This window comes from Chiloscyllium punctatum, chromosome 41 (assembly GCF_047496795.1).
Source record: "Chiloscyllium punctatum isolate Juve2018m chromosome 41, sChiPun1.3, whole genome shotgun sequence".
Lineage (NCBI taxonomy): Eukaryota > Metazoa > Chordata > Chondrichthyes > Orectolobiformes > Hemiscylliidae > Chiloscyllium > Chiloscyllium punctatum.
Genome location: NC_092779.1, coordinates 13,444,884 through 13,469,104, shown reverse-complemented (window position 1 = coordinate 13,469,104; position 24,221 = coordinate 13,444,884). Strand labels below are relative to the sequence as shown.

Below are 24,221 nucleotides of genomic sequence, written 5' to 3'. Positions count from 1 at the left end.
TTGCCCGAGGTGGGAATTGAACCCAGGTCTCTGGTGCTGAGAGGCAGCAGTGCTAACCGTGCCACCCAAATCTCTGGACATAATCCATTAAACTCCTAACTTCCTACAGTGCATTTACATTCTTCATACACAAAAAATAATTCTCTTAAAAACAGTATATTCATCCCTAGAAGTCGTTGCATTAGCGCATAATATTTCCATTGACTCCACTTTGACATACAGATTTGAAAAAAAAAGAAGATACGTTCACAGTTTTTCACCACTGGATGGTGCTCCAAGCTGACAATATTGAACCAACACTGGACAATGAGGATCTGCGATGTAGTAATACCTGCTTCACTTTAGATGGTGCTCAGTCCGTGCTGTAAGAATAAAACAACACTGGGTGTGGTAGTTGAAGTTTTCACACTGTTACCAAAGGTACAGCATTGAGGCACTCTAAAACTTTTCCTTCAAATTTAAAAGCATTCTCCTGTAAAATAACTAATGAGAGTGTGGGAGCAGAGTCCTTGTCAATATTTAAGAGTGAAAGTGGACATGAGGAATGTCAGATCAGCCACGATCCCATTGAATGGCACAGCAGGTTCACGGGGCCAAATGGCTCACTCCTGTTCCTATTTCTCACGGTCTTATTGTTGCAGGATACTCACATTCAAAATGAACTAAACCAAAAATAATGCTACCTTCAACTGTCAAAATGTGAACTGCTTGCTCTGCTGATTTCAGTAACATGAGTTATCGACACATTAAACTTTATTTTTCCTTCTGTTCTCTTCCTACCTCTCTTCTAATTCTCATCCATTACCTCTAGACTCCACTACTTCGATGCACTTGTGGCGGGCCCACATTTTGCTCTCTGTAACCTTGGGGTCATTCTGAACCCCGTTGCCTTGTGCCTAAAGCTGCAACAACTCCCATGTGACAGTCACCCTTTTTCTTGCTGACTGACAATGGGTGTCCCCCAGTCAAGCAACATCAATCTTACCATGCTTCACCTCCCTCACTACGTCTGCGATCTCCTACAGCACCACAACCCACTAATGTATCCTAATGCCTTCACTAATGTCTTCTGACTACTGCCAACTTCAACTGCAGCACAACTGGCGCTTGTGCCTTCAGTTGCCAAGATCTGAAGCTCTACAACCCCTCATGTTTCCAACCTGGCATTCAGCTGTGTTGTGTCTCAAGGTCAGTTATGTCTTCAAGCGACATTCTTGTGAAATCTTCAGTGTTATAGCATGTGACCAGTGAATATAAAAATATTCCATCTTACTTCATCACCTAAAGCATGACGCTCGACTGGAAGCATGCTCTTTTGAAATATATAAATAGCTTAATACTAACCCAGGCACTATGTGCCTGAGGAATGTAATGTTTATACGTAATAGTTAATTGTACTAATGCTGTTGGATTCTTCAACCACACTATGCTTAGTATATGTTACAGTAGATATAACAAATATTGCCACATCACCCAGGAGGCAAATTTACACAATTTCCTCCTTTAAGGTGCTGCCTACAATTTTGTCCAAGTTTTTGTCACCTGCCCCAGTGTTTCCTTATGTGATACAGTGTCAAGCTTTGCTTTATAATGTTCCTGTGAAGATCAGTATTTCATTACAAGTGCTAGATAAATACAAGGATTCTCTCTCTCTCACTCACTCACCTTGTTTTCCCCTCTTAGTTTTGTATGCATTGAACTGACAGGTCAACCAGTCTTGGCATGCGAGTCAAGACAGATTGCAGAGATTTGGGTGACTTTCATTTACAAAGTGGGAGAGAATGTGGGAAATCATCCAGGAGTGCTTTGGAATGATTAAGCCATGAAGTAACAAAGGCACAAAAGGTGTTTCCATCACTGAGCTGAGAGAGGTGCAAAGAGGCTGTCTTAGCGATGGCATGATTATGTGATCAGAAATTCAGCAAAGAGGTTATAATTGCAAATTAGTTTTGTCTTGGATGGTTGCAACAAAAACAGCAACTTCACAGTACTTAATTGGTTGCTTATTCAAAATGTACGTTACTTACCAGTAATGGTGCAGGCATCCCTATGTGCATCACTGCTGGAAGCATCTTCTGGGCAAACTGCCTCACTCACGTACTGCACCTCATCGGAGCCTGTTGTGCAGGCTAGAAATGGGCAATCAAGGGTCTCTGAGGCAGACAGAGTGTCAGCCGAGGTCTTTTCACTGATAGCTGTGGCGTCCAGCTTGACAGGTTTCACAGGATCAAGGAAATTGCCATTGATAGGACACGTGCTGGCACCTTGATCAGACAGACTGAAAACCAGTCCTGGCTCTGTGACCCTCCTGGTACCCTCAACGCACCTAAAAGACAAAATGGTATACAATAGTATTGCTTGGAACTCTCGCCTTGCAAACTTAATAACAAATTCACAGAAACCAGAATTTCTTTTAAAAACCAAATAAATCCAGAACAACATGGTCGTGCAGCATTTCAGTACTTCAATACTGTCCTAAAACTTAAATAAGGAACAAAAACCTTATCAAAACACTTGAGATCTTTATAGTAAAATATTTAAGATTTCCTGCTTTGTGAGAAACTCTGCCCTATTGGTTATTTAAATCAAAATCAGAAAATACTGAAACACTTAACAAGTCAGGTGTATGTAAGTGAGAGAGCGAGAGTGCAAGAACCAAGTTAACATTTCAGGTCAATGACCTTTCATCTGAACAGACAAAGAACTAAAAAGGGTAGAGTTTGTGCTTTGGGAAGAGTGATTTTGGTGCAAATCATAGCCAAATTTGCACTCGTTTTTGCTGACTGCAAATTCTCCCATAAAACTTTGAACTTGTCCAGGTATTTTTTTTAAAATATTTATCAATGTATTCAATGCTACTGCCTCAGGAAAGTTTGACCAATGCAACTGAAAATAGCTTTAATCACGAAAGAAAAACAATCTTCAAAATCAGCATCAACCCACAATCGGCAAGTAAAATCATTGAAATGACTTAACAATACAACAAACTATTTTCCAGTTATTTTGGGATATAGTTAGTCAATTCATTCGTGAAGTTTAAGACGAATCAATCAAATCCTTTTAAAGCAGACAGGAGGAGAATAGTTAGCACAGTTGGCTAAATGGCAGTTCAGAATAACACCATCAGCATGGGTTCGATTCCAGTTCCATCTAACGTAGACTTTAGTTTATATAGTGAAACCCACCCAACTGTCAAAATGGCACAATGTCAGGGCCATGCTTAGCCAAATGACTTAAGATGTCCTGGGTAGATTTACTGCCATCAATTCTTCTCACTTATACTAATCCTTCTCATTATTAGTCCAATACAGGCACAATGCCATCACATACTCATCAGCAGAAATGAGGCTCAATCTTGTAAAACAGGAAAGGATAAGTATAGGTCATGTAACTAGTCATCAAGTGCTGAGTTCCAGGAGGATCTCCAATAGGTTCAACCTAAGAGTGAGTACACACTGGTGATATTTATGTTGATCTTAGCATTTCAAACTCTTACTGGAACAGTGTTTAATCACACTGGTTAGCTCCTTCCAGAAACACAGTCCTTTATATCCTGATAGAATGAGTTTATCTAAATGGTGTCAGTTCATAATTTCAGGTATTAAGGGGCTTATACAGCTGACGGGAGACCTCTTCCCTTGCCCTGGAGAGAATGGCAGACCAGCACTGATAAAAACTACCAAGACAAACAGGACAGGATGAAACATTAGCAGGCACTGGATCAAGAACTTGCCTTCTGGTTGAGTGCGCACGAAGGAAGGAACTAGTGTCTGTGTCTGGCTGATTGAGCCCAATTTTGAGAGTGACCTCCAAACGCCACAAGTGAGCATAAACATGCAACAGTCATTAACCCATTCCAGATTCATGGCTGGGTGTTGATAGGGTCCTCCCTCCAGGGCAAAAATAATAAAAAACTGGCCCAAATAGTTTACAGACAGTGGAGTCAAACCAAATGCAATGAGCGTTTAAAATTCCACAGTCTGCTGCACCGGTTACACTAATCTCAGAGCAATTTCATAAAATCATAGAATCCCTACAGCATAGAAACAGGCCCTCCAGCCCAAAAAGTCCACACCAACCCACCCAAACCCCTCCCTTATATTTAACCTGACCAATGCACCTAACTTACACATCCCTGAACGCTATGGACAACTTAGCATGGCCAAGCCACCTAACCTGCACATCTTTGGACTGTGTGAGGAAACCAGAGCTCCCGGAGGAAATCCACGCAGACACTGGGAGGAATGTGCAAACGCCACACAGACACAGTGACCTGAGGCTGGAATTGAACCTGGATTCCCGGTGCTGTGAGGCAGTAGTGTTAACCACTACCATGCTGCAAACCAGTGGCAACTCTAGCCTGATGACTGTTATATAACGGGCAAACACAAGTCTTTTGCACACAGCAACCTCCTGGGGTGAAATAAACATGAGATTAATCAATTTTTTGGGACACTGTTAGAGAGGAAATACTGGCTGGAATTAAAAACATGGATTTATATAGCAAATTTAACCTCGTAAAATATCACAAGGCATTTCACAGAAATGTCACAAAAACAAATTCAATGCTTAGCCCATACAAAGATCATAGCCCGGATATTTTGGTCTGTGGCATAGGGTCAGCATTTGCTGTTCACCTCACTGTGAACTTAGCATAAGCTTATTAACCGTGATTTCCTCTTATCTGGTGTTAGTTCCAGAGTGGCACCCTCTACAGGATATCACTAGTGCATTGAGAACAGGGAAAATTAATTGGTAATGCTTGTCAACCAGTTAAACTAAAGTATCTTCAGAGAGAGACACGGAATCCAACTACAGTATGAAGCAGAACATAAATTACTTTTAAATTGTGAACATAAAACAAAGCAAAAATCATGAAAATACAAACGCTGTCGAGTGCAAGTAATACATGCACTATGAGTATAAAAACTTAAGGGAATGAGTCTTCACACTTGTGAAGTCATTTACTCCTAAATGCAAACTTAAAAGTTTTCCAGTCAGCATAAAAGTGTGAACATAGTGGGAAGATAAAGCTAGATCAAGCATTATAACGATTTCACTTCTATGCCCATGACTAGGAACTGTAATAGATTAACCTGCAGAGGGGTAGTCTGGTTCTTACACCAGTTTCTGCATTTTCATGTTTAGTTGTGAGTGGGTGTCAGAGGTTGCTATCAGGTTTACCCATTATTATTAAAGCAAATCTAGGTCAAAAGATTACCAATAAGTCATTGAAGGTAGCAGGACAGGTTGCGAGAGGGGTTAATGAAGCATACAGTATCCTTTATCAATAATAACATGGAGTTCAAGAGTAAGATTACATTGAACTAGCTTGAACTATACTACCCCCCCAGATTCCCTACAGCCTAGGTAAAAACAATGACTGCAAGATGCTGAAAACCAAATACTGGATTAGTGGTGCTGGAAGAGCACAGCAGTTCAGGCAGCATCCAACGAGCAGCGAAATGGACGTTTTGGGCAAAAGCCGTTCATCAGGAATAAAGGCAGTGAGCCTGAAGCGTGGAGAGATAAGCTAGGGGAGGGTGGGGGTTGGGAGAGAGTAGCATAGAGTACAATGGGTGAGTGGGGGAGGAGATGAAGGTTATAGGTCAAGGAGGAGAGGGTGGAGTGGATAGGTGGAAAAGAAGATAGGCAGGTCGGACAAGTCCGGACAAGTCAAGGAGACAGTGCTGAACTGGAATTTTGAAACTAGGATGAGGTGGGGGAAGGGGAAATGAGGAAGCTGTTGAAGTCCACATTGATGCCCTGGGGTTGAAGTGTTCCGAGGCGGAAGATGAGGTGTTCTTCCTCCAGGCATCTGGTGGTGAGGGAACGGCGGTGAAGGAGGCCCAGGACCTCCATGTCCTCGGCAGAGTGGGAGGGGGAGTTGAAATGTTGGGCCACGGGGCGGTTTGGTTGATTGGTGCGGGTGTCGCGGAGATGTTCCCCGAAGCGCTCTGCTAGGAGGCGTCCAGTCTCCCCAATGTAGAGGAGACCACATCGGGAGCAACGGATACAATAAATGATATTGGTGGATGTGCAGGTAAAACTTTAATGGATGTGGAAGGCTCCTTTAGGGCCTTGGATAGAGGTGAGGGAGGTGGTGTGGGCTCATGTTTTACAGTTTCTGCGGTGGCAGGGGAAAGTGCCAGAATGGGAGGGTGGGTCGTAGGGGGGTGTGGACCTGACCAGGTAGTCACGGAGGGAACGGTCTTTGCGGAAGGCGGAAAGGGGTGGGGAGGGAAATATATCCCTGGGTGGTGGGGTCTGTTTGGAGGTGGCGGAAATGTCGGTGGATGATTTGGTTTATGCGAAGGTTTGTAGGGTGGAAGGTGAGCACCAGGGGCGTTCTGTCCTTGTTACGGTTGGAGGGGTGGGGTCTGAGGGCGGAGGTGCGGGATGTGGACGAGATGCGTTGGAGGGCATCTTTAACCATGTGGGAAGGGAAATTGCGGTCACTAAAGGAGGCCATCTGGTGTGTTCTATGGTGGAACTGGTCCTCCTGGGAGCAGATACGGCGGAGGCGGAGAAATTGGGAATACGGGATGGCATTTTTGCAAGAGGTAGGGTGGGAGGAGGTGTAATCCAGGTAGCTGTGGGAGTCGGTGGGTTTGTAAAAAATGTCAGTGTCAAGTCGGTCGTCACTAATGGAGATGGAGATGGAGAGGTCCAGGAAGGGGAGCGAGGTGTCAGAGATGGTCCAGGTAAGTTTAAGGTCAGGGTGGAATGTGTTGGTGAAGTTGATGAATTGCTCAACCTCCTCGCGGGAGCACGAGATGGCGCCAATACAATCATCAATGTAGCGGAGGAAGAGGTGGGGAGTGGTGCCGGTGTAATTACGGAAGATCAACTGTTCTACATAGCCAACAAAGAGACAGGCATAGCTGGGGCCCATACATGTGCCCATGGCTACGGCTTTGGTCTGGAGGAAGTGGGAGGATTCAAAGGAGAAATTGTTACGGGTGAGGACCAGTTCGGCCAAACGAATGAGAGTGTCAGTGGAAGGGTACTGCTGGGGACATCTGGAGAGGGAAAAAACGGAGGGCTTGGAGGCCCTGGTCATGGCGGATGGAGGTGTAGAGGGATTGGATATCCATGGTGAAGATGAGGCGTTGGGGGCCGGGGAAACAGAAGTCTTGGAGGAGGTGGAGGGCGTGGGTGGTGTCTCGAACGTATGTGGGGAGTTTCTGGACTAGGGGGAATAGGACAATGTCAAGGTAGGTAGAGATGAGTTCAGTGGGGCAGGAGCATGCTGAGACAATGGGTCGGCCAGGGTGGTCAGGCTTGTGGATCTTGGGAAGGAGGTAGAACCGGGCAGTGCGGGGTTCCCGGACTATGAGGTTGGAAGCTGTGGGTGGGAGATCTCCTGAGGTGATGAGGTTCTGTATGGTCTGGGAGATGATGGTTTGGTGATGGGGGGTGGGGTCATGGTCGAGGGAGCAGTAGGAAGAGGTGTCCTCAAGTTGACGTTTGGCTTCAGCGGTGTAGAGGTCAGTGCGCCAGACTACCACTGCGCCCCCTTTATCCGCTGGCTTAATGGTGAGGTTGGAATTAGAGCAGAGGGATTGGAGGGCTGCGCGTTGTGAGGGTGAGAGGTTGGAGTGGGGGAGGGGGTTCGACAGGTTGAGACGGTTAATGTCCCGGCGGCAGTTGGAAATGAAGTGGTCGAGGGCAGGTAATAGGCCAGCGCGGGGTGTCCAGGTGGATGCAGTGTGTTGGAGGTGGGCGAAGGGGTCCTCGGAAGGTGGGCGGGAATCCTGATTGTGAAAGTAAGCTCGGAGGTGGAGGCGACGGAAGAATTGTTCAATGTCACGTCGTGTATTAAATTCATTGATGTGTGGACGGAGACGGATGAAGGTGAGTCCTTTGCTGAGGACTGATCGTTCGTCCTCAGTGAGTGGGAGGGATGGTGAAAACTCGGCAGGGCCGGGAGCTGGGATCTGGAGTGGGTGTGGAGCTGGGAGTGGGGTCGGAGCCAGTACCTGGAGTGGGTGTGATGGTGGGGGGAATGGGGGTGGAGGCATGAGCTGGGGTAATGTTCCCCTTGGGGTTCTGGGGTGTGGGGATAGTGACAGTGGGGTCTGTGGGGGGCGTGTCAGCAGAATGCAGGTGAGTGGCGCTGGTAGGGGCGGAAGTGTTGGTGATCATGGCAGTAGGGGAAGTCACTGAGCGTGTGGCATCAACGATGATGTGAGGGCTGGAAGTGGCTGTGGGAGTGGCCATGATGAGGGCGGAAGTGACATCATCACTCAGCGTGGGGGTGGTAGCTGCGTCAGCCGCATGGCTAATGGCGTTTCCGAGGCCAGGGGAATCTTCTGGATTGTTTGAGGAGCGCTGGTTATGGAGGTGGGTGGATAAAAGTTTGTTGTACTTACAGTTTTTGATGTTTGAGATGGAATTGAAATACTGTTTGTTGAGAGTATGAATTCTCCTGAGGATGTCGTACAGAGTGGGTCCTTTAACCACGACACACAAGTCTGGGGTGTGATACAATCCTGTCCACTTCGGTGCAGCCTCAACAACACAAGCAGCTCAACACCATCAAGGACAAAGCAGGCCACTTGATTGCACCACATCCATCACCTTAACTCCATCATCAATCTTAAATCACAGAAAGACATGTTCATTTCTACCTCTTGACTTTCAAGATTCTTTGATGATTGGTACCAAGCTCCGTCGTCAAGGAACACAACATGATCAGCCCTCTAACTATAAGCAGCAATCCCCAAAGATTAAGTTTTCTGGAAGTCTTAAAGTATCTAACTGAAAATGCATTGAGGGCCTTCTATTTGAATATTGGCCATGTGGCAAATGAAAGCACTGTTTGAGTCTTTGTAATTTCACTTGCAATCTACATTTGACTGACTGTCAGCTAAATAGAAATAAATCACTGAGCCTGGTACTTTAGTCAGCACCACTTACCAACACTAACATCTCAATTATGAGAAAATACTTATCTCTCAAATGATGTCAAAATAGTTCATCAATTGCAGACGATGGACAATCTCCTCAACAGACATGGATGTTTCAAGGATTTGATTCAAACAAAATGTATCCATTTTGCTTCAAGCTGATGATTATTTTGGATCGGTCTTCAAATGAATCATTCATCAGCTCCATTACATTTAACAGTACAATGATATATCTCATTCCAAGAATCCTGGATTAGGCAACCTTTGGAGTTGTGCTGTATCCCACTTTGTATAATCCTCAAAATGGTTCCAAATACTTGTTCACCTTTATTCTTGACAACTTTGGGGGTTAAGCTGAGAATTTCAATTGCTGGTTGTATCTTGGGCTGACTGGAGTTATAACGACTGAGCTTAAACTTCTTACTCCCGCTTTGTAGGTGAAGAAAAACTGAGCTAAGGCTCACATTAACAGGAATGCCAATGTCATTTTTAAATCCTGTTGGCATTAATAAGCAATTACTAGTAGGCTCACTGACCAGTTTATCTTTGCCAAGTATCTACAACTTATAAAGGGAAGGTTCACATCCTCCAGATATTTCTCCCACACCACAGTTCTTGTTGCAAATATTTTCTAAGAAGCCTTCCATTATTATTTACAACATAGTGCCTCTCAAACGTAGACATTTTTATTTTTAATGCCCAAGTGACTGACTAAATGGTATGCATGGAGAAAGTGAGGACTGCAGATGCTGGAGATCAGAGTTGAAAAATGTGTTGCTGAAAAAGTGCAGCAGGTCAGGCAGCATCCAAGGAACAGGAGAATCGAAGTTCCGGGCATACACCCATTCCTGAAGAAGGGCTTATGCCTGAAACGTCAATTCTCCTGCTCCTTGGATGCTGTCTGACCTACTGCGCTTTTCCAGCAACACATTTTTCAGTAAATGGTATGCATGTCCTTGCAGCACTTTCTTTACTGTCATGGATGTGCTGTCACTGGCTGGGCCAGCATCAGTTGCCCATCCTTAATTGTCCAGAGGGCAGTTATGAGTTAACCACATTGCCATAGGTCTGGAGTCACGTGTAGGTCAGATCAGGCAAGGATGGAAGATTTCCTTCCCTGAAGGATATTAGTGAACCACATGAATTTTTACTAAAATCAACATTGGGTCAGTTTTTCTTTTAATATTGCATTTTTTATTGAATTTAAAATTTCAACATGGGCCATGGATGGACTCAAACCCATGCCCCCAGAGACTTAACCTGGGTTTTTGGATTATTACGCAGTAAAATTATCGCTATGTCATTACCACCTTGAGTTTGTTCATGGCTTCATCGCCTTTTCCTTTGGAATCACATCCATCCCATTAAACGTTTGCATAGCACCTCATTTGATCCCAAAGATTGCGTTGCGGCCAATGGACAACTCAACGAACTTTCTCAAACACAATGCTAGGTCCATTTGGTGCATTTCCAAAAGATTTTGCATCTTAAAAACAAAATAAAATTGCTCCACAAGGCACATGCACAGTGAAACAAAATGATTTGATGTAAACCAAATATCAGAGAGCAATTCAAATGTGCTTTAAATGCTTTGGATTCTTTTGGTTCAACTAGTCAGGAGAAAAAAAAATTCTGTCCAAAGTACTTTGAAGTATTTGACTCTGGTTCCCTTCAAATGTTTACATATTTCAAAGCACTTTTTAAAATCCCTGTGTCATGTGCTTGAGTACACAAATACGTCCGGTCAATCAGTAACTAAACAATATTGTGAATAAGTAATATAGGTCCTGAAAGTGCTGCTGTCCTATCTAACACAATAATACCCATGTCAGTCAATACTCTCTGCTTCTTGATCACAACCCTTTTAATCATCAGCAGTGTGTTCAGTTGTCCACCTTGGTTGAGCTTTTCTTCAGAATTTCTTATATGTACACGCAATCGTGTAAATGCCTGAGTATCTTGCACAGATTTCACTATTGACATCACATCTAAAAGAAGCACAGAGTGGTTCATCTGTTAAGAGACGGATGATTAGCTTCCAAACAGGAGTACAGTAAATGATTCCTCTTCCAGAAAGGGAAGCAAAGACCCTGGAAGAAATTTAATACGACCCAAAAGAACTGCAGATGCTGGAAATCAAAGGCAAAAACAGAAATTACTGGAAAAGCTCAGATCTGGCAGCAAACAGCGGAGAGAAAAATCAGACTTAAAATTTCAGGTCCAGTGACCCTTCCTCAGAATTAACCAGGGATCAAGTATCTTAGCTGCAAATCAGTGACTACCATCTCCTCAGTGGTGCTGTCTTACAACAGAAATTTCTGCGTTGGATTGCCCGGCAGCTCCTGGCACCTGGAATTTCCACCTCAAGAGCTTTTATCCTTAGAGAAGGTCTGCCAGTATCTATTTAATGTGGTAGGGTTGCCCCAAAAGAGGCAACATGAGCAGTCACCAGTTGTTCAGCCAAAGGGCAAGACCCTGCCATCACTATTAAATCCAACCCATGAATATTTCTTCAAAGTAACTACCACCGATTAGAAAAAATGTGGCACAGGAGTGTGCTGTGGGGGAGGAGAAACATTTCAGTAATACAATAAAATAAGTCAAACTTCCCCTGGCAATCTAGCTGGAGCTATATTAATTTTGCACCTAGATTTGGTGCCGATCCCATTAGCATCAAACATCAAACTCAGTGTGAACAACCAGGAACCTGCTTTGGGGAGTAACGGAAATCATGTCATTTATTCAATACATTCCATCTTTAATTGTGAAAATGAAAATACTTCAAGTCATCAAGCACAAAGGCATGTTAAATCTGCAACTGATATTAAAGCCTTAAAACATATCAAAAAAATAGAAAAGGAAGTTCATGCCTCAGCAAGGATCATTTTAATTTTAGGCTTAATTTTAGTCATTTTGGAGTAGTGCAATTGCAAGAAATTAGTGAATACTGCATTGAGCAGGCCAGTGTTAGGCTATGAGAGTGAACAAAGATTATCTCAAGGCTCCTGCCTGATTATAAGTGTAAAAGGGTGAGATTAGATTCCCTACAGTGTGGAAACAGGTCCTTCACACATCCACACCAACCCTCCAAAGAATAACCCATCCAGACCCATTCCCCTGCCCTATATTTACCCCTGACTAATTCAACTAACACTACGGGCAATTTAGCATGGTCAACTCACCTAACCTGCACGCCTTTGGATTGTGGTAGGAAACCCACGCAGACACGGGGAGAATGTGCAAACTCCACACAGACAGTCGCCTGAGGCAGGAATCGAACCTGGGTCCCTGGTGCTGCGAGGCAGCAATGCTAACCACTGAGCCACCATGCTGCCCCAAAGATTTCGAAAATTCAGTTATAATTCTGCACTTGACAGATCTGCACCCAGGTTTGCTTAAAGTCAAAAGGTGTTCCAATTGAGATACTAAAAATATTAGTAAAGGACAACATGGTTGAAAAATTAGACCCAGGTACTTCAGGAGTCAAGCTGGGAAACCACTCCATGCAAAGCGTGAAATTCTCTGGAATAAAAGACAATTTATGCAATCAGATTAGAGACCAACAATTTGTTGTAAATTATCAATATCAAGTGAAGGCAGCAAAGGAGAACATAGGGATTTGGATAGGGGCCCTTGTGGTACAGTGGGGTAGTGCCCCTCCTTCTAAGCCAGGAGACCCAGGTTCAAGTCCCACCTCCTACGGAGGTGTGTAATAACATCTCTGAACAGGTTGGTGAGGAAAGCATACTTAAGAATATAGAATCAAATCATGGAATCCCTACAGTGTGGAAGTAGGCCATTTTGCCCATCAAGGCAACACTGACCCACTGAAAAGCAACCTACCCAGATCCATCCCCTACCCTAATCTTGTCACCCTGCATTTCCCATTGCTGATTCACCTATACAGCACATCTTTGAACTGTGGCAGGAAACCAGAGCACCCAGGGGAAACCCATGCAGATAACGTCCAAACTCCACACAGACAGTCACCTGATGGTGGAATCAAACCTGGATCCCTGGTGCTGCGATGCAGCAGTGCTAATCACTGAGCCACCGTGTCATCCCATAGTGGGTTACTGGTCAGTCATGATCTCATTATAATTTGGGGGGGGGTAAGAAAAAAATGACCAAACACACAGCATCTCAAAGCAATAAATGGCCTGCTTCAGGTCCTGACAGATAGTTCTACCCTAAAAATAATTGAGGAAGAAAAGTCTTCCAAGATATCAACTAGTCAATGCATTTTGAACTGTTTTGTAATAAACTTCTTCCAATATAATCAGCATGAATATACTACAAGATTACATGCCCTTGTACTTCATGTGCACGTGTATGGCTGTGTTTGTTTTGAGAGGTTGGGGGGGTGGGGGGGGGGGCATAGAATATTTTAATCGAGTAAATTTCTGTGATAATCTTTAACCATCACAAACTGTTCCCACTATCAGCAGAGATGGACCTGTGTACTTCTGTATTCTTCCACTACTCTCAAGTGTTATAAAGCTCAGAAACGCCAAATACAAGCAAGTTAGTGAAGTTAAAAATTAAACCACCGGAAGACTTTATAGTCAAAACATGCACAATTACCATCTTACTTCAATCTCAAAAGGACAGTTTGTAGGATGGTTGCACAAAAATATCACATGCTTGTTTTTAGAATATTCAAACAAACCAGAGGAACATTCTTCAAATGAGCAAAGCACAAGATTGCATCCTCACCAAAAAGAAAATGATAGGAACTCTTTGGTTAAATCAGCTGTCTGCTTCCTGTTTCATAACCTATGCAGGACAACAACACGCATGCCAAGTAACAAATCAACTCACAGCATTAGGTGTAAAACGTTGTATCCTGCATGGGTCAAAAAGTCACCAACTGAGCTATGTGGCCTTTTGCCGCTTGTTGCCTGCGTATAGCCCCTATTGAAAGAAATAAGGTTTGAGTTTGCATGTGGTTAGTAATCAATGAAGCAGAAGGTACGGCTTCATTCATTACTACAAGAAACAAAATACAATTGACACAGATATTCTTACTTTTAAGCTGTTTCTGTCCAAGTATTAACATTTCAGATTATATCCACATAGGATTTAGAATAGTCAAGCTTTGCAATGTCTGACCAAGGAGGATAAGAGGGGAAAATCTAAGCAACCATTTTTAACCAGTGTGTTGTAAATTGTCACCATAGAAGTACTGCAATACATTTTATACTCATCATATGATGGGATGCTATTTGGCTATTTTGAACTGCAAGATCATACTAAAGTATCTGTTTATTGGCCAGTGCCCTAAGCATAAATCCACCATCAAAACCATCATCACATAAAAAGATAATGTAACAATAAAGCAATTTTCAAATTCCCTGACAAATTGTACATGGAATCTGGAAAAATATTAAACTCTAGCAAGAAGACAAATTGATAAAAATAACATCAATGCATTTTTTTTAAAATTGCACACATCTGAGTTATCAAAAAAATGTTTACTGCAGGCAAACTATTGGCTTTTAGAACAACAAATATTTGAACAATGTATTTTTTTCTGGACTTGCAACATACAAAAAAAATGGTCAAACTAACTGCAAGATAATCTATCAGAGATGTCAAATTCATCTCTGAAAGATTTAGATCCCAGATACCAGAGGCAGATGTTTCTGAACTACGCTTAGACTAAGCAAATGGCTTGATGTGACTGGATCAAAGAGAGCTTTCGTATGGATCAGAAATTCTCAAAACTTTGGCTCAAGTTAACTGTGCAAGTTATAACCAATAGTGTGGTGTTTTTAAGTCAGTACCCTGGACTATTAGGTGCAAGGTTTCAGTTGCCTTAACTCCTATATTCACACAAAATTTCAGTCACCAGCTACAGCTTCATCTAATCTGTACCCAAATTATTTCAGTTTCTACAGAGAATAAGCATCTTTCTGGGGAAGAACAGAACATGGACTTAAGAGTTTTTTAAAAAAACAACATCAGAATGTCCCAAAGTGCTTTCCAGCCAATAAAGTATTTTATCAAGTTTTATCAAAGTATCATAGAATACGCACAGAAAGAGGTCATTCAACCCACCTGAGATTTCTCACAACTCTTTCTCGCCCAACCACAAACTTTTTTTCCTTTCTTCTCCCATATCTAGCTTCCCCACAAATGCACCTAGACGTCTCACTGCTCTTTTTGGTCGGCAACAGGATGTGGACAACATTGGTTGGTCTGACGTTAATGACCCATGCCTAATTGCCCAGCAGGCAGTTAAGCATTAACCATAGGGTGGGTCTGGGATCACATGTAAGCCAGGCTAGGTAAAGTCACCAAACTTCCTTCTCTAAAAAGCATGAGTGAACCAGATGGGTTTTTAAAACAATTGACTGTGGTTACATGGGTCATCATTGGACTAGCTTCTTATTCCAGATTTTCCTTGAGTTTCACCTCTTCCATCTGTCTTGGTGGGATTTAAACCGATGTCCCAGCCTATTAACCTGTAGTTGTGAATTATTAGCCCTATCCCCACAGAAGTGAGCGCCACATTTTCACCACTCTTTGGGTGAAGAGGTTTCTTCTGAATCCTCAGCTGGATTTCTTCAAATGATCTTACACTGGTGGTGTCGGATTGTAATGCAAGGAAACTAAAATTATGCACAGCAGCTTCTCACAAACTGCAATGTGATAATGGCCAAACAACCCAGAACACATGAACAACATCAGTGCTAGTGCTGTGGCTTTTTTCTGTTCACCAAACAGGTCAGACAAGGGCTCCAAGTCAAAACTCATCTGATGATGTGGCATCCCTCAGGACGACAATGAGCTGTCAACCTGGAAGATATTCTCAAATCTCTTCAATGTAGTTTGGATCCATAAACCTTCTAATTCAGAGTGTTATCATCATGCCAAGGTAAAAGAAATATGCATTTCCATCAAACAAAGAGAAAATTCTGCTCCTGTAAGTTCCACAGTGGTTTACAGGCAGAGTCATGGAGTTATACAGCATGGCACAAACCCTTCAGTCCAACTTGTCCATGGCAACCAGGAATCCTAAACTGAACTAGCCCCATTTGCCTGTGTTTAGCCCGTAACCCTCCAAACCTTTCCTATTCATGTACCCATCCAAGTGCCTTTTAAATATTATAATTGTACCTGTCCCTACTACTTCCTCTGACAGCTCATTCAATATACACACAACCCTCTGTGTGAAAAAGTTGCCCTCAGGTCCCTTTTAAAATCTTTCCCCCTCACCTTAAGCCTGTGCTGTCTTCAGTTTTGGACTCCCTACCCTGGGGAAAACCGTGGCTATTCAGAAGGCTATATCTGCTGACATCAAGGTGCACACACAGTATGCTCAAAGTGGGGTGGGGAAATGTTCGAGGGGGGAGGGTGGGGATACAGAAACAGGAGAGGTCTCCTTGATTCTCCCTACCACACCCACCTCTCCCCCCACACCCCCCCCCACCTCCCCACCCCGGCTCTCCAGTTCTGTGTATATGTGCAGTGCACACCTTGCATGCCCTCAACTCGGAGGGTAGTCGTGGAGGGTGTGCATGTGCACTGCGAAATGAAAATGCAGGTGTAGCTTCCCCATTGTCACTAACTTTCTAATCCCACAGTGTTTATCATGTACATGAGACCAAATTGACTATAAAGCAAATCCACATACTGATATATATTAAAGCTGGCAGTAAAACTCAAAAGTTGACCAAAATGTCAACTCTGCTTTCTTTCCACGGATACTGTCAGTCCTGATGGCTCTCTCGGTTTTTGCACCAGAATGGGACTATTGGGCCAAAAGGGCTCTGGGATGAGAGAACCCCAATACAATATTCCAGAGATAAATGACCATCTGCCAGAAAATCAAAACAAATCACGGGCCTCAAATACCATTACATATTTCGCCTGTGACATTGATGCAAGCAAAACGTATAGGTGAACTGATCTGAATGGGTCCAGTGTCTTGCCCCTCACATGTTTTCGTCAGAGGGGTAGAAGTAAGTATCGACACTTGGAAAATACTCAGCCTGTGGCATTTAAAAACAAATGTAACTATTTAAGTTTACGTAAGCACTGTGGTTTTTAAGTGGACTGCTTTGGAAAACAGCACTATAAATATGAACAAGGCTCTCCAGATCGTTCAGTTGTAGCCAGCAGTCTATATCTTAGTTCCCCAATGCAGACATAGAATGGTACATCATAGAAGGGGGCCATTTTCATTTATTTTGCTTGCTCTCTTGCACAGATATCAAATCAGCTACATTCTCCTACGTTTTCTCCACATGCTCGTACTTTTTTTTTTGAAAAGGTAAATATCCACTACCAGTTTGAACACTACTTCCCCTTTTCATTCAACTTTATAGGTGATGTGTAAGAAACTAATTCAGTTCTCGCACGGCATTTTTTGGCCAATTACCTTATTTGCATTCACTGATTGCCAAACCTTTAGTCACCAGCAGGACCTTCTTTGTATCTATTCTAACTCGGCCATTCACAATTTTGAACACCTCAGTAAGTCTCCTCTCAACTTTCTTTACCATAACGAGTCCAATCCCAGCTTTCCAAATCCCTGCTTACAGCTGAACTTTGTTCACCTCTGGAGTCATTTTAGTGTCTCTCCTCTGCAAGATGTCAACATCCTTTCCAAAGTTGAGTGCCAAGAACTGAACACAAAAATTACTTATACATTTTAAGGACAGGGATTTTTGGGGGAATGATGGGTGTACTTACATAGTGCTATATGCTTTAGGTAAAACAAACTATTTCATCCGATGGGTTTCTCACTACCATAATAGTTATAGAAACATGGGAGCTGGTGTAGGTCACTCAGTCTCTCAACTCTGTTCCAACCTTCTGGATCATAGCTGATCATCCATCTTAACACCAGTTTTACCACACTGATCCCATATTCCTCAATATCATCTACAGAAAAAAAATCAATTGAATGTATTAAAAAGACAGATTCATGACTTAGTTTCGACAGCTCTCAGGTGAAGAGAATTCCAAAGATTCATTACCCTGCAAGAGAAGAAATTCCTCTTCATGTCAATCCCAAATGGTTTGCCCCTTACCTTGCTACTGTGTCCCTTAGTTCTTGTCCTTGCTCTCCATACAAGTTTTTTTTTTAAAAATCTGCATATGTTGGAAATCAAAAAAGAAACACAGTGAACACAGCCCAATCCATCACAAAACCCAGCCTTTCTTCCATTGACTCCGTCTACAGCTCCCACTGCCTCAGGAAAGCAAACATTATCAAAGACCCCTCCCACCCCAATTATATTCTCTTTCACCCTCTCCAATCAGGCAGAGGACATGAAAGTTTTAAAACATATACCAGATTTAAGAACAGCTTCCTCCCCACTGTGACCCTGGGTGGGAAATTCGCTAAAGCTATTAAGGTGGATTTAAACTAATACAGCAGGGGGATGGGAACCAAAATTGTAGGACAGGTACAGAAGAGGATGAGAGCAGGGAGTTCCAAAATCAAGTATCTGACACTGGCAAGCGAGAACCTGGTTTGAAGTGTGTGTGTACTTCAACGCGAGGAGCATCCGAAATAAAGTGGGTGAACTGGCAGCGTGGGTTGTTACCTAGGACTTCGATGTTGTGGCCATTACAGAGACATGGATAGAGCAAGGACAGGAATGGCTGTTGCAGGTTCCGGGATTCAGATGTTTCAGTAAGAACAGAGAAGATGGTAAAAGAGGGGGCGGTGTGGCATTGTTGATCAGGGACAATATTACAGTTGTAGAAAGGATGTTTGGGGACTCGTTAACTTAGGTAGTATGGGCTGAGGTTAGAAACAGGAAAGGAGAAATCACCATGCTGGGAGTTTTCTATAGGCCTGCGAATAGTCCCAGAGATGTAGAGGAAAGGATAGCAAAGATGATTCTCGATTTGCCTGCAACGGTAGTAGATTCGCCAAGTTTAAGTGCATTTAAGTCGTCATTGGACAGGCATATGGACGTACATGGAGTGAGAGAGACAGGGTAGTTGTCATGGGGGACTTCAACTATCCAAATATTGACTGGGATCACTACAGTACGAGTACTATAGATGGGTCAGTTTTTGTCCAGTGTGTGCAGGAGGACTTCCTGACAGCATGTTGACAGGCCTACAAGGGGCGAAGCCACTTTAGATTTAGTACTGGGTAACGAGCCTGGCCAGATGTTAGATTTGGAAGTAGGTGAGCACTTTGGAGACAGCGATCACAATTCTGTCAGGTTTACTTTAGTGATGGAAAGGGATAGGTGCACTCCATCGAGCAAGAGTTACAGCTGGGGCGGGAAGTACGATGCAATTAGGAAAGATTTAGGAAGCGTAGAATGGGGAAGGAAACTGCAGGAGAGGAGCACATTCAAAACGTGGAGCTTATTCAAGGAAAAGCTCCTGTGGGTCCTAGATAAGTATGTACCTGTCAGGCAGGGAGGAAGACATAGAACACGTGAGCCGTGATTTACTAAGGAAGTGGAATCCCTGGTCAAGAAGGTGGTAGCAGCTTATGTTAGGACAAAGCATGAAAACTGAGGGCGCTTGAGGGTTACAAGGAAGTCAGGAAAGACCTAAAAAGAGAGCTCAGAAGAGCCAGGAGGAGACATGAGAAGTTGTTGGTGGATAGGATCAGGGTTAACCCCAAGGCTTTCCATAGGTATGTCAGGAATAAAAGAATGACGAGAGTTAAATTAGGGCCAATCAAGGATAATAGTGGGAAGTTGTGTGTGGAGTCAGAGGAGATAGGGGAAGCGCTAAATAAATATTTTCCGACAGTGTTCACTACAGAAAATGAAAATGTTGGCGAGGAAGATACAGAGGTACTTGCATCTAGACTAGAAGAGATTGAGGTTCACAAGGAAGTAGTATTAAAAATACTACAGAGTGTGAAAATAACAACTCCCCTGGGCCGGATGGGATCTATCCTAGGATCCTGTGGGAAGCAAGGGAAGAGATTGCCGAGCCTTTGGCATTGATCTTCAAATCATCATTGTCTACAGGAATAGAGCCTGAGGACTGGAGGATAGCAAATGTGGTTCCCTTGTTCAAAAAGGGTAGTAGAGACAACCCTGGTAATTACAGACCAGGGAGTCTCACTTCAGTTGTTGGTAAAGTGTTGGAAAAGGTTAGAAGGGATAGGATTTATAACCATCTAGAAAAGAATAATCTGATCAGGGACAGTCAGCACGGTTTTGTGAAGGGTAGGTCGTGCCTAATGATTCTTATTGACTTTTTGGACAAAGTGACCAAATAGGTAGGTGGGAGTAAACCAGTTGATGTGGTGTATATGGATTTCAGCAAGGCATTTGATCAGGTTCTCCACAGTAGGCTATTATACAAAAATGCGGAGGAATGGGATTGTGGGAGACATAGCAGTTTGGATCAGTAATTGGCTTGCCGAAAGAAAATAGAGGGTTGTAGTTAATGGAACATGTTCATCTTAGTGTCCAGTTACTAGCGGCGTACCGCCAGGGTTGGTGTTGGATCCACTGCTGTTGTCATTTTTATAAATGACCTGGATGAGGGCTTAGAAGGGTGGGTTAGTAAATTTGCGAATGACACAAAGGTCAGTGAAGTTGTGGATAGTGACGAAGGATGCAATAGGTTGCAGAGAGACATAGATAGGATGCAGAGCTGGGCTGAGAGGTGGCAAATGGAGTTTAATGCGGACAAGTGTGAGGTGATTCACTTTGGACGGAGTAATCAGAATGCAAAGTACTGGGCTAATGGTAAGATTCTTGGGAGTGCAGAGGAGCAGAGAGATCTCGGTGTCCATGTACACAGATCCTTGAAAGTTGCCACCCAGACTGACAAGGTTGTTAAGAAGGTATACAGTGTTTTGGCCTTTATTAATAGAGGGATTGAGTTCCGGAACCAGGAGGTTATGCTGCAGCTGTACAAAGCTCTGGTACGGCCACACTTGGAGTATTGTATACAGTTCTGGTCACCGCATTATAAGAAGGATGTGGAAGCTTTGGAAAGGGTGCAGAGGAGATTTACAAGAATGTTGACTGGTATGGAAGGAATGTCTTATGAGGAAAGGCTGAGGGCCTTGAGGCTGTTCTCGTTAGAGAGAAGGTGGTTGAGAGGCGACATCTAAGAGACATAGAGACATATAAGATAATCAGAAGGTTAGATAGGGTGGACTGGGGACACCTTGTGTCCCCCCTTTTTCCAAGTATGGGGACGGCAAACACGAAGGGACACAACTTTCAAGTGAGGGGAGATAGGTATAAGACAGATATCAGAGGTAGTTTCTTTACTCAGAGTAGTAAGGGTATGGAATGATTTGCCTGCAACGGTAGTAGATTCGCCAAGTTTAAGTGCATTTAAGTCGTCATTGGACAGGCATATGGACGTACATGGAATAGTGTAGGTTAGATGGGCTTCAGATTAGTAGGACAGGGCGGCGCAACATCGAGGGCCGAAGGGTCTGTACTGTGCTGTAATGTTCTATATTCTATGATCCGGCTTATGAACAGAGTTCTCATATTAAAGTTGATCTTTCTCTGCAGCTTTAACACTATAATCTGCATTGTTTAATTACCCTGATGTACTCAAGTAAAAACATGATTTGTGTGGTTAGCAAGCAAAATAATACTTTTTGCTGTATCTCAGCACATAAGACAATAACAAATCAAATCACGGGAAAAACTCTGGTCTGACAGCATCTGGACTTGAAGTGCTTTCTCACCACAATGCCCTTTCTACAGAACCAAGCTAAGTATTCTTTCTGCACTTAACCGGTCTAGCCCTTTAAATAACTTTCTAAAACTTTTAGGAGATCTTTTCTTACTCTTCTAAACACAAGATAAGCTCAGTCCCTTCGATCTCCCCTCACAGGACAGTCTCAGCATCCCAGAAATTAGTCTGGTGAATCTCCACTAAACTCTCACTCCAGGGGTAGCATACCTTTCCTGAAGTAAGGGGACCTAAGCAGCACACAATACACCAGGTACGCAGCCTTATCAAGGTTCTATACGATTGAAAAAAAAGCAGTCTTTACTCCTATACTTAAATTCTCTTGCAATAAAAACCCAATATCCTATTTGCGTTCCTAATTGTTGCTGCAACTATACATTAGTTTTCAGTGACATATGTATAAGGATAGCCAGATGCCCTTGAACATCAAAACTTGCCAATTCGTGCACGTTTAAGAAATACCCAACACCTTAGATATCTCTTCTTGTGCAAGTTACAAAATTGTGAGATCACCAGCTGGAATATTTCGAGGAAATTCTGCTTTCAATTAGTTTTAAGAGGAGGATCCAAGTACAATTTATCAATGTCCTCTTTTTCCATACTAAATAACATTGCACAATCTAATTATTTTTGGACAGTGTAAGAGGTCGCTATATCTATTTTCATGTTATACAAAAAAAAGCACAATTCCTAATTCTTAAAGTGCTTTAGCCAGTTATGACATAGAATAAAAGCAGCTGATTTCACCAAGATGAATGGTTAGAAACAAAATAAAAAATTGTTAAAGATGACCTCGGCAAAACAAACCTTCAAATGTTCGCCAAAAGATAATGACTTGAAGGTCCCAGTGTTGAACTGGGGTGGGCAAAGCTAAAAATCACACAAGATCAAGTTATAGCCCAATAGGTTTATTTGGAAGCACTAGCTTTGCATCGCCGCTCATTATGAACCACCTGATAAAGGCGCGGCACTCCGAAAGCTAGTGCTTTCAAATAAACCTGTTGGACTGTAACCTCGTGTTATGTGATTTTTAATTCACAAGATTATGGCATACAGCCACGCAGCTAGCGATTATATGGCAGTTCAGAATAAAAATCATAGGTATGCTTCAAGTACACTGCAAGTGTCTCAAAAACAGCTCCAAAAAAGCACATGCCTACTTGGGGGAACAAAAAAAATATATAATTTCAGAACATAAAGCAATTGAAGAAAACAAACATATAAGCTGGGAAAAAAAATTTGAAAAGGAAATTTAAAAGAACGTTCCATTAAAATGTTATAACTGCAAGACATAGGAATTTGCACTTCCATTCAATGAGATTATGGCTGATCTGATAACCCCATACACTCAATTCCACTCTCCTGCTATTCCCCCATAAACTGAAATTCCCCTACTGATCAAAAATCTGTCTGTCTTGAACATGCTTAACAACCTAGGCCCAACAGCCCTCTGCAATAAAACATTCCACTTCCTCTTCTCATTATTAAGTGATGGATCCTTCGGGCTGGTCCCTTCGTATAAAAGTAAAATAACCACTTATGCTTTGGTACTGATCTTATACAGCTCTCCGGACTTGACAATTTCAAAGGTACATGAACTTCCAAGGTGAAGAAATTCTTCCTCCTCTCAGTCTTAAAAGGTTTGCCCCTTATCAGGAGATTGTGGCCTCTGGTATTACAATAAGAACTAAAGAAAATATTTTGTAGATATGTTGCAAACAACCTGTAGAGACATGTTATGACACACCTCTGGAGCAGGTGGGACTTGAATCAAGACCTTCTGGCTCAAAAGGTAGGGGGCATCGTTACTGCTATCACCCAGGTTCAGGTGATGGTAGTATATACACACCATATCGATTGCCCACTGCATTCAAAATGTGCATTGTTGCTGTGAAGTAAAGTTTTGCTTAACAGGCAGTTTAATTTGGTTCGATTTCACAAGAAGGATCCATGTTTCATCACACCATTTTGACAGGTTGAAAAGTGCATTAAATAGTAACTCGAAACAGCCTTAAAAATAAAGTTTAGTGAAATGTCAGAGATGTTTCCTTCAACTCACTATGCTGTCTATCAACTCTGCTCATCCAGAGTCAGAGGACATTAAAGATTATCGTTTGAAGTTCCACAATTTGATGAGACATTACTTCACAACAGCCTAAATGATGCAGATTAAAGAGTTCAGTTTATAGCAACAGACAATTGCTTCATACCTGCTACAATAATGATCCAGTTATACAAATAAATCTTTGAGGGTAAGCAGTCAATTTAAAAATCCAAATTTTAATTGTCTTGGCCTCAGAAACAAAGTCTGCTCATCTTTTTGCTTCAAAAAAAAAATCACCTTTGCAATAATTCTCATCCTTATCCAAACACAGCCACAGCAGAAAATCAGAAGCACAGCAAGTATATTGCTTTCCCAGTCTGTAACCAGGTTTATGCTGCGGTATAGCAATGCACCCTGCATTCAGTCATTTCTCACAGTAAAAGTGTGGGAAATTTATTGGACAGGTAGAAATTTGGGTTTCAGTTTCCATGATTTTCATTCACTGTTGACAGACAGCAAACAACACATCTCTGATTCTGTTCACCAAACCATCCCATTGCATTGAGAAATCTATGTTTTGACAAATACTTTATTTTGAAATG

At 42.7% G+C, this 24,221-nt stretch overlaps 1 protein-coding gene across 2 annotated transcripts in view; it reads right to left on the bottom strand.

Annotated features, from left to right (window-relative positions):
• The window catches only part of trak1a (trafficking protein, kinesin binding 1a), a 205,857-nt gene that overhangs the window by 111,427 nt on the left and 70,209 nt on the right, over positions 1 to 24,221 (bottom strand). For both annotated transcript variants that reach the window (XM_072560400.1, XM_072560401.1), the window contains exons 2-3: positions 13,734 to 13,826; positions 2,028 to 2,326 (exon numbers count right to left, since the gene is read on the bottom strand). In XM_072560400.1, the coding sequence (XP_072416501.1) occupies positions 2,028 to 2,326; positions 13,734 to 13,738 (304 nt within the window). In that variant the 5' untranslated portion in view covers positions 13,739 to 13,826. The remainder of the gene's footprint in view (positions 1 to 2,027; positions 2,327 to 13,733; positions 13,827 to 24,221) is intronic.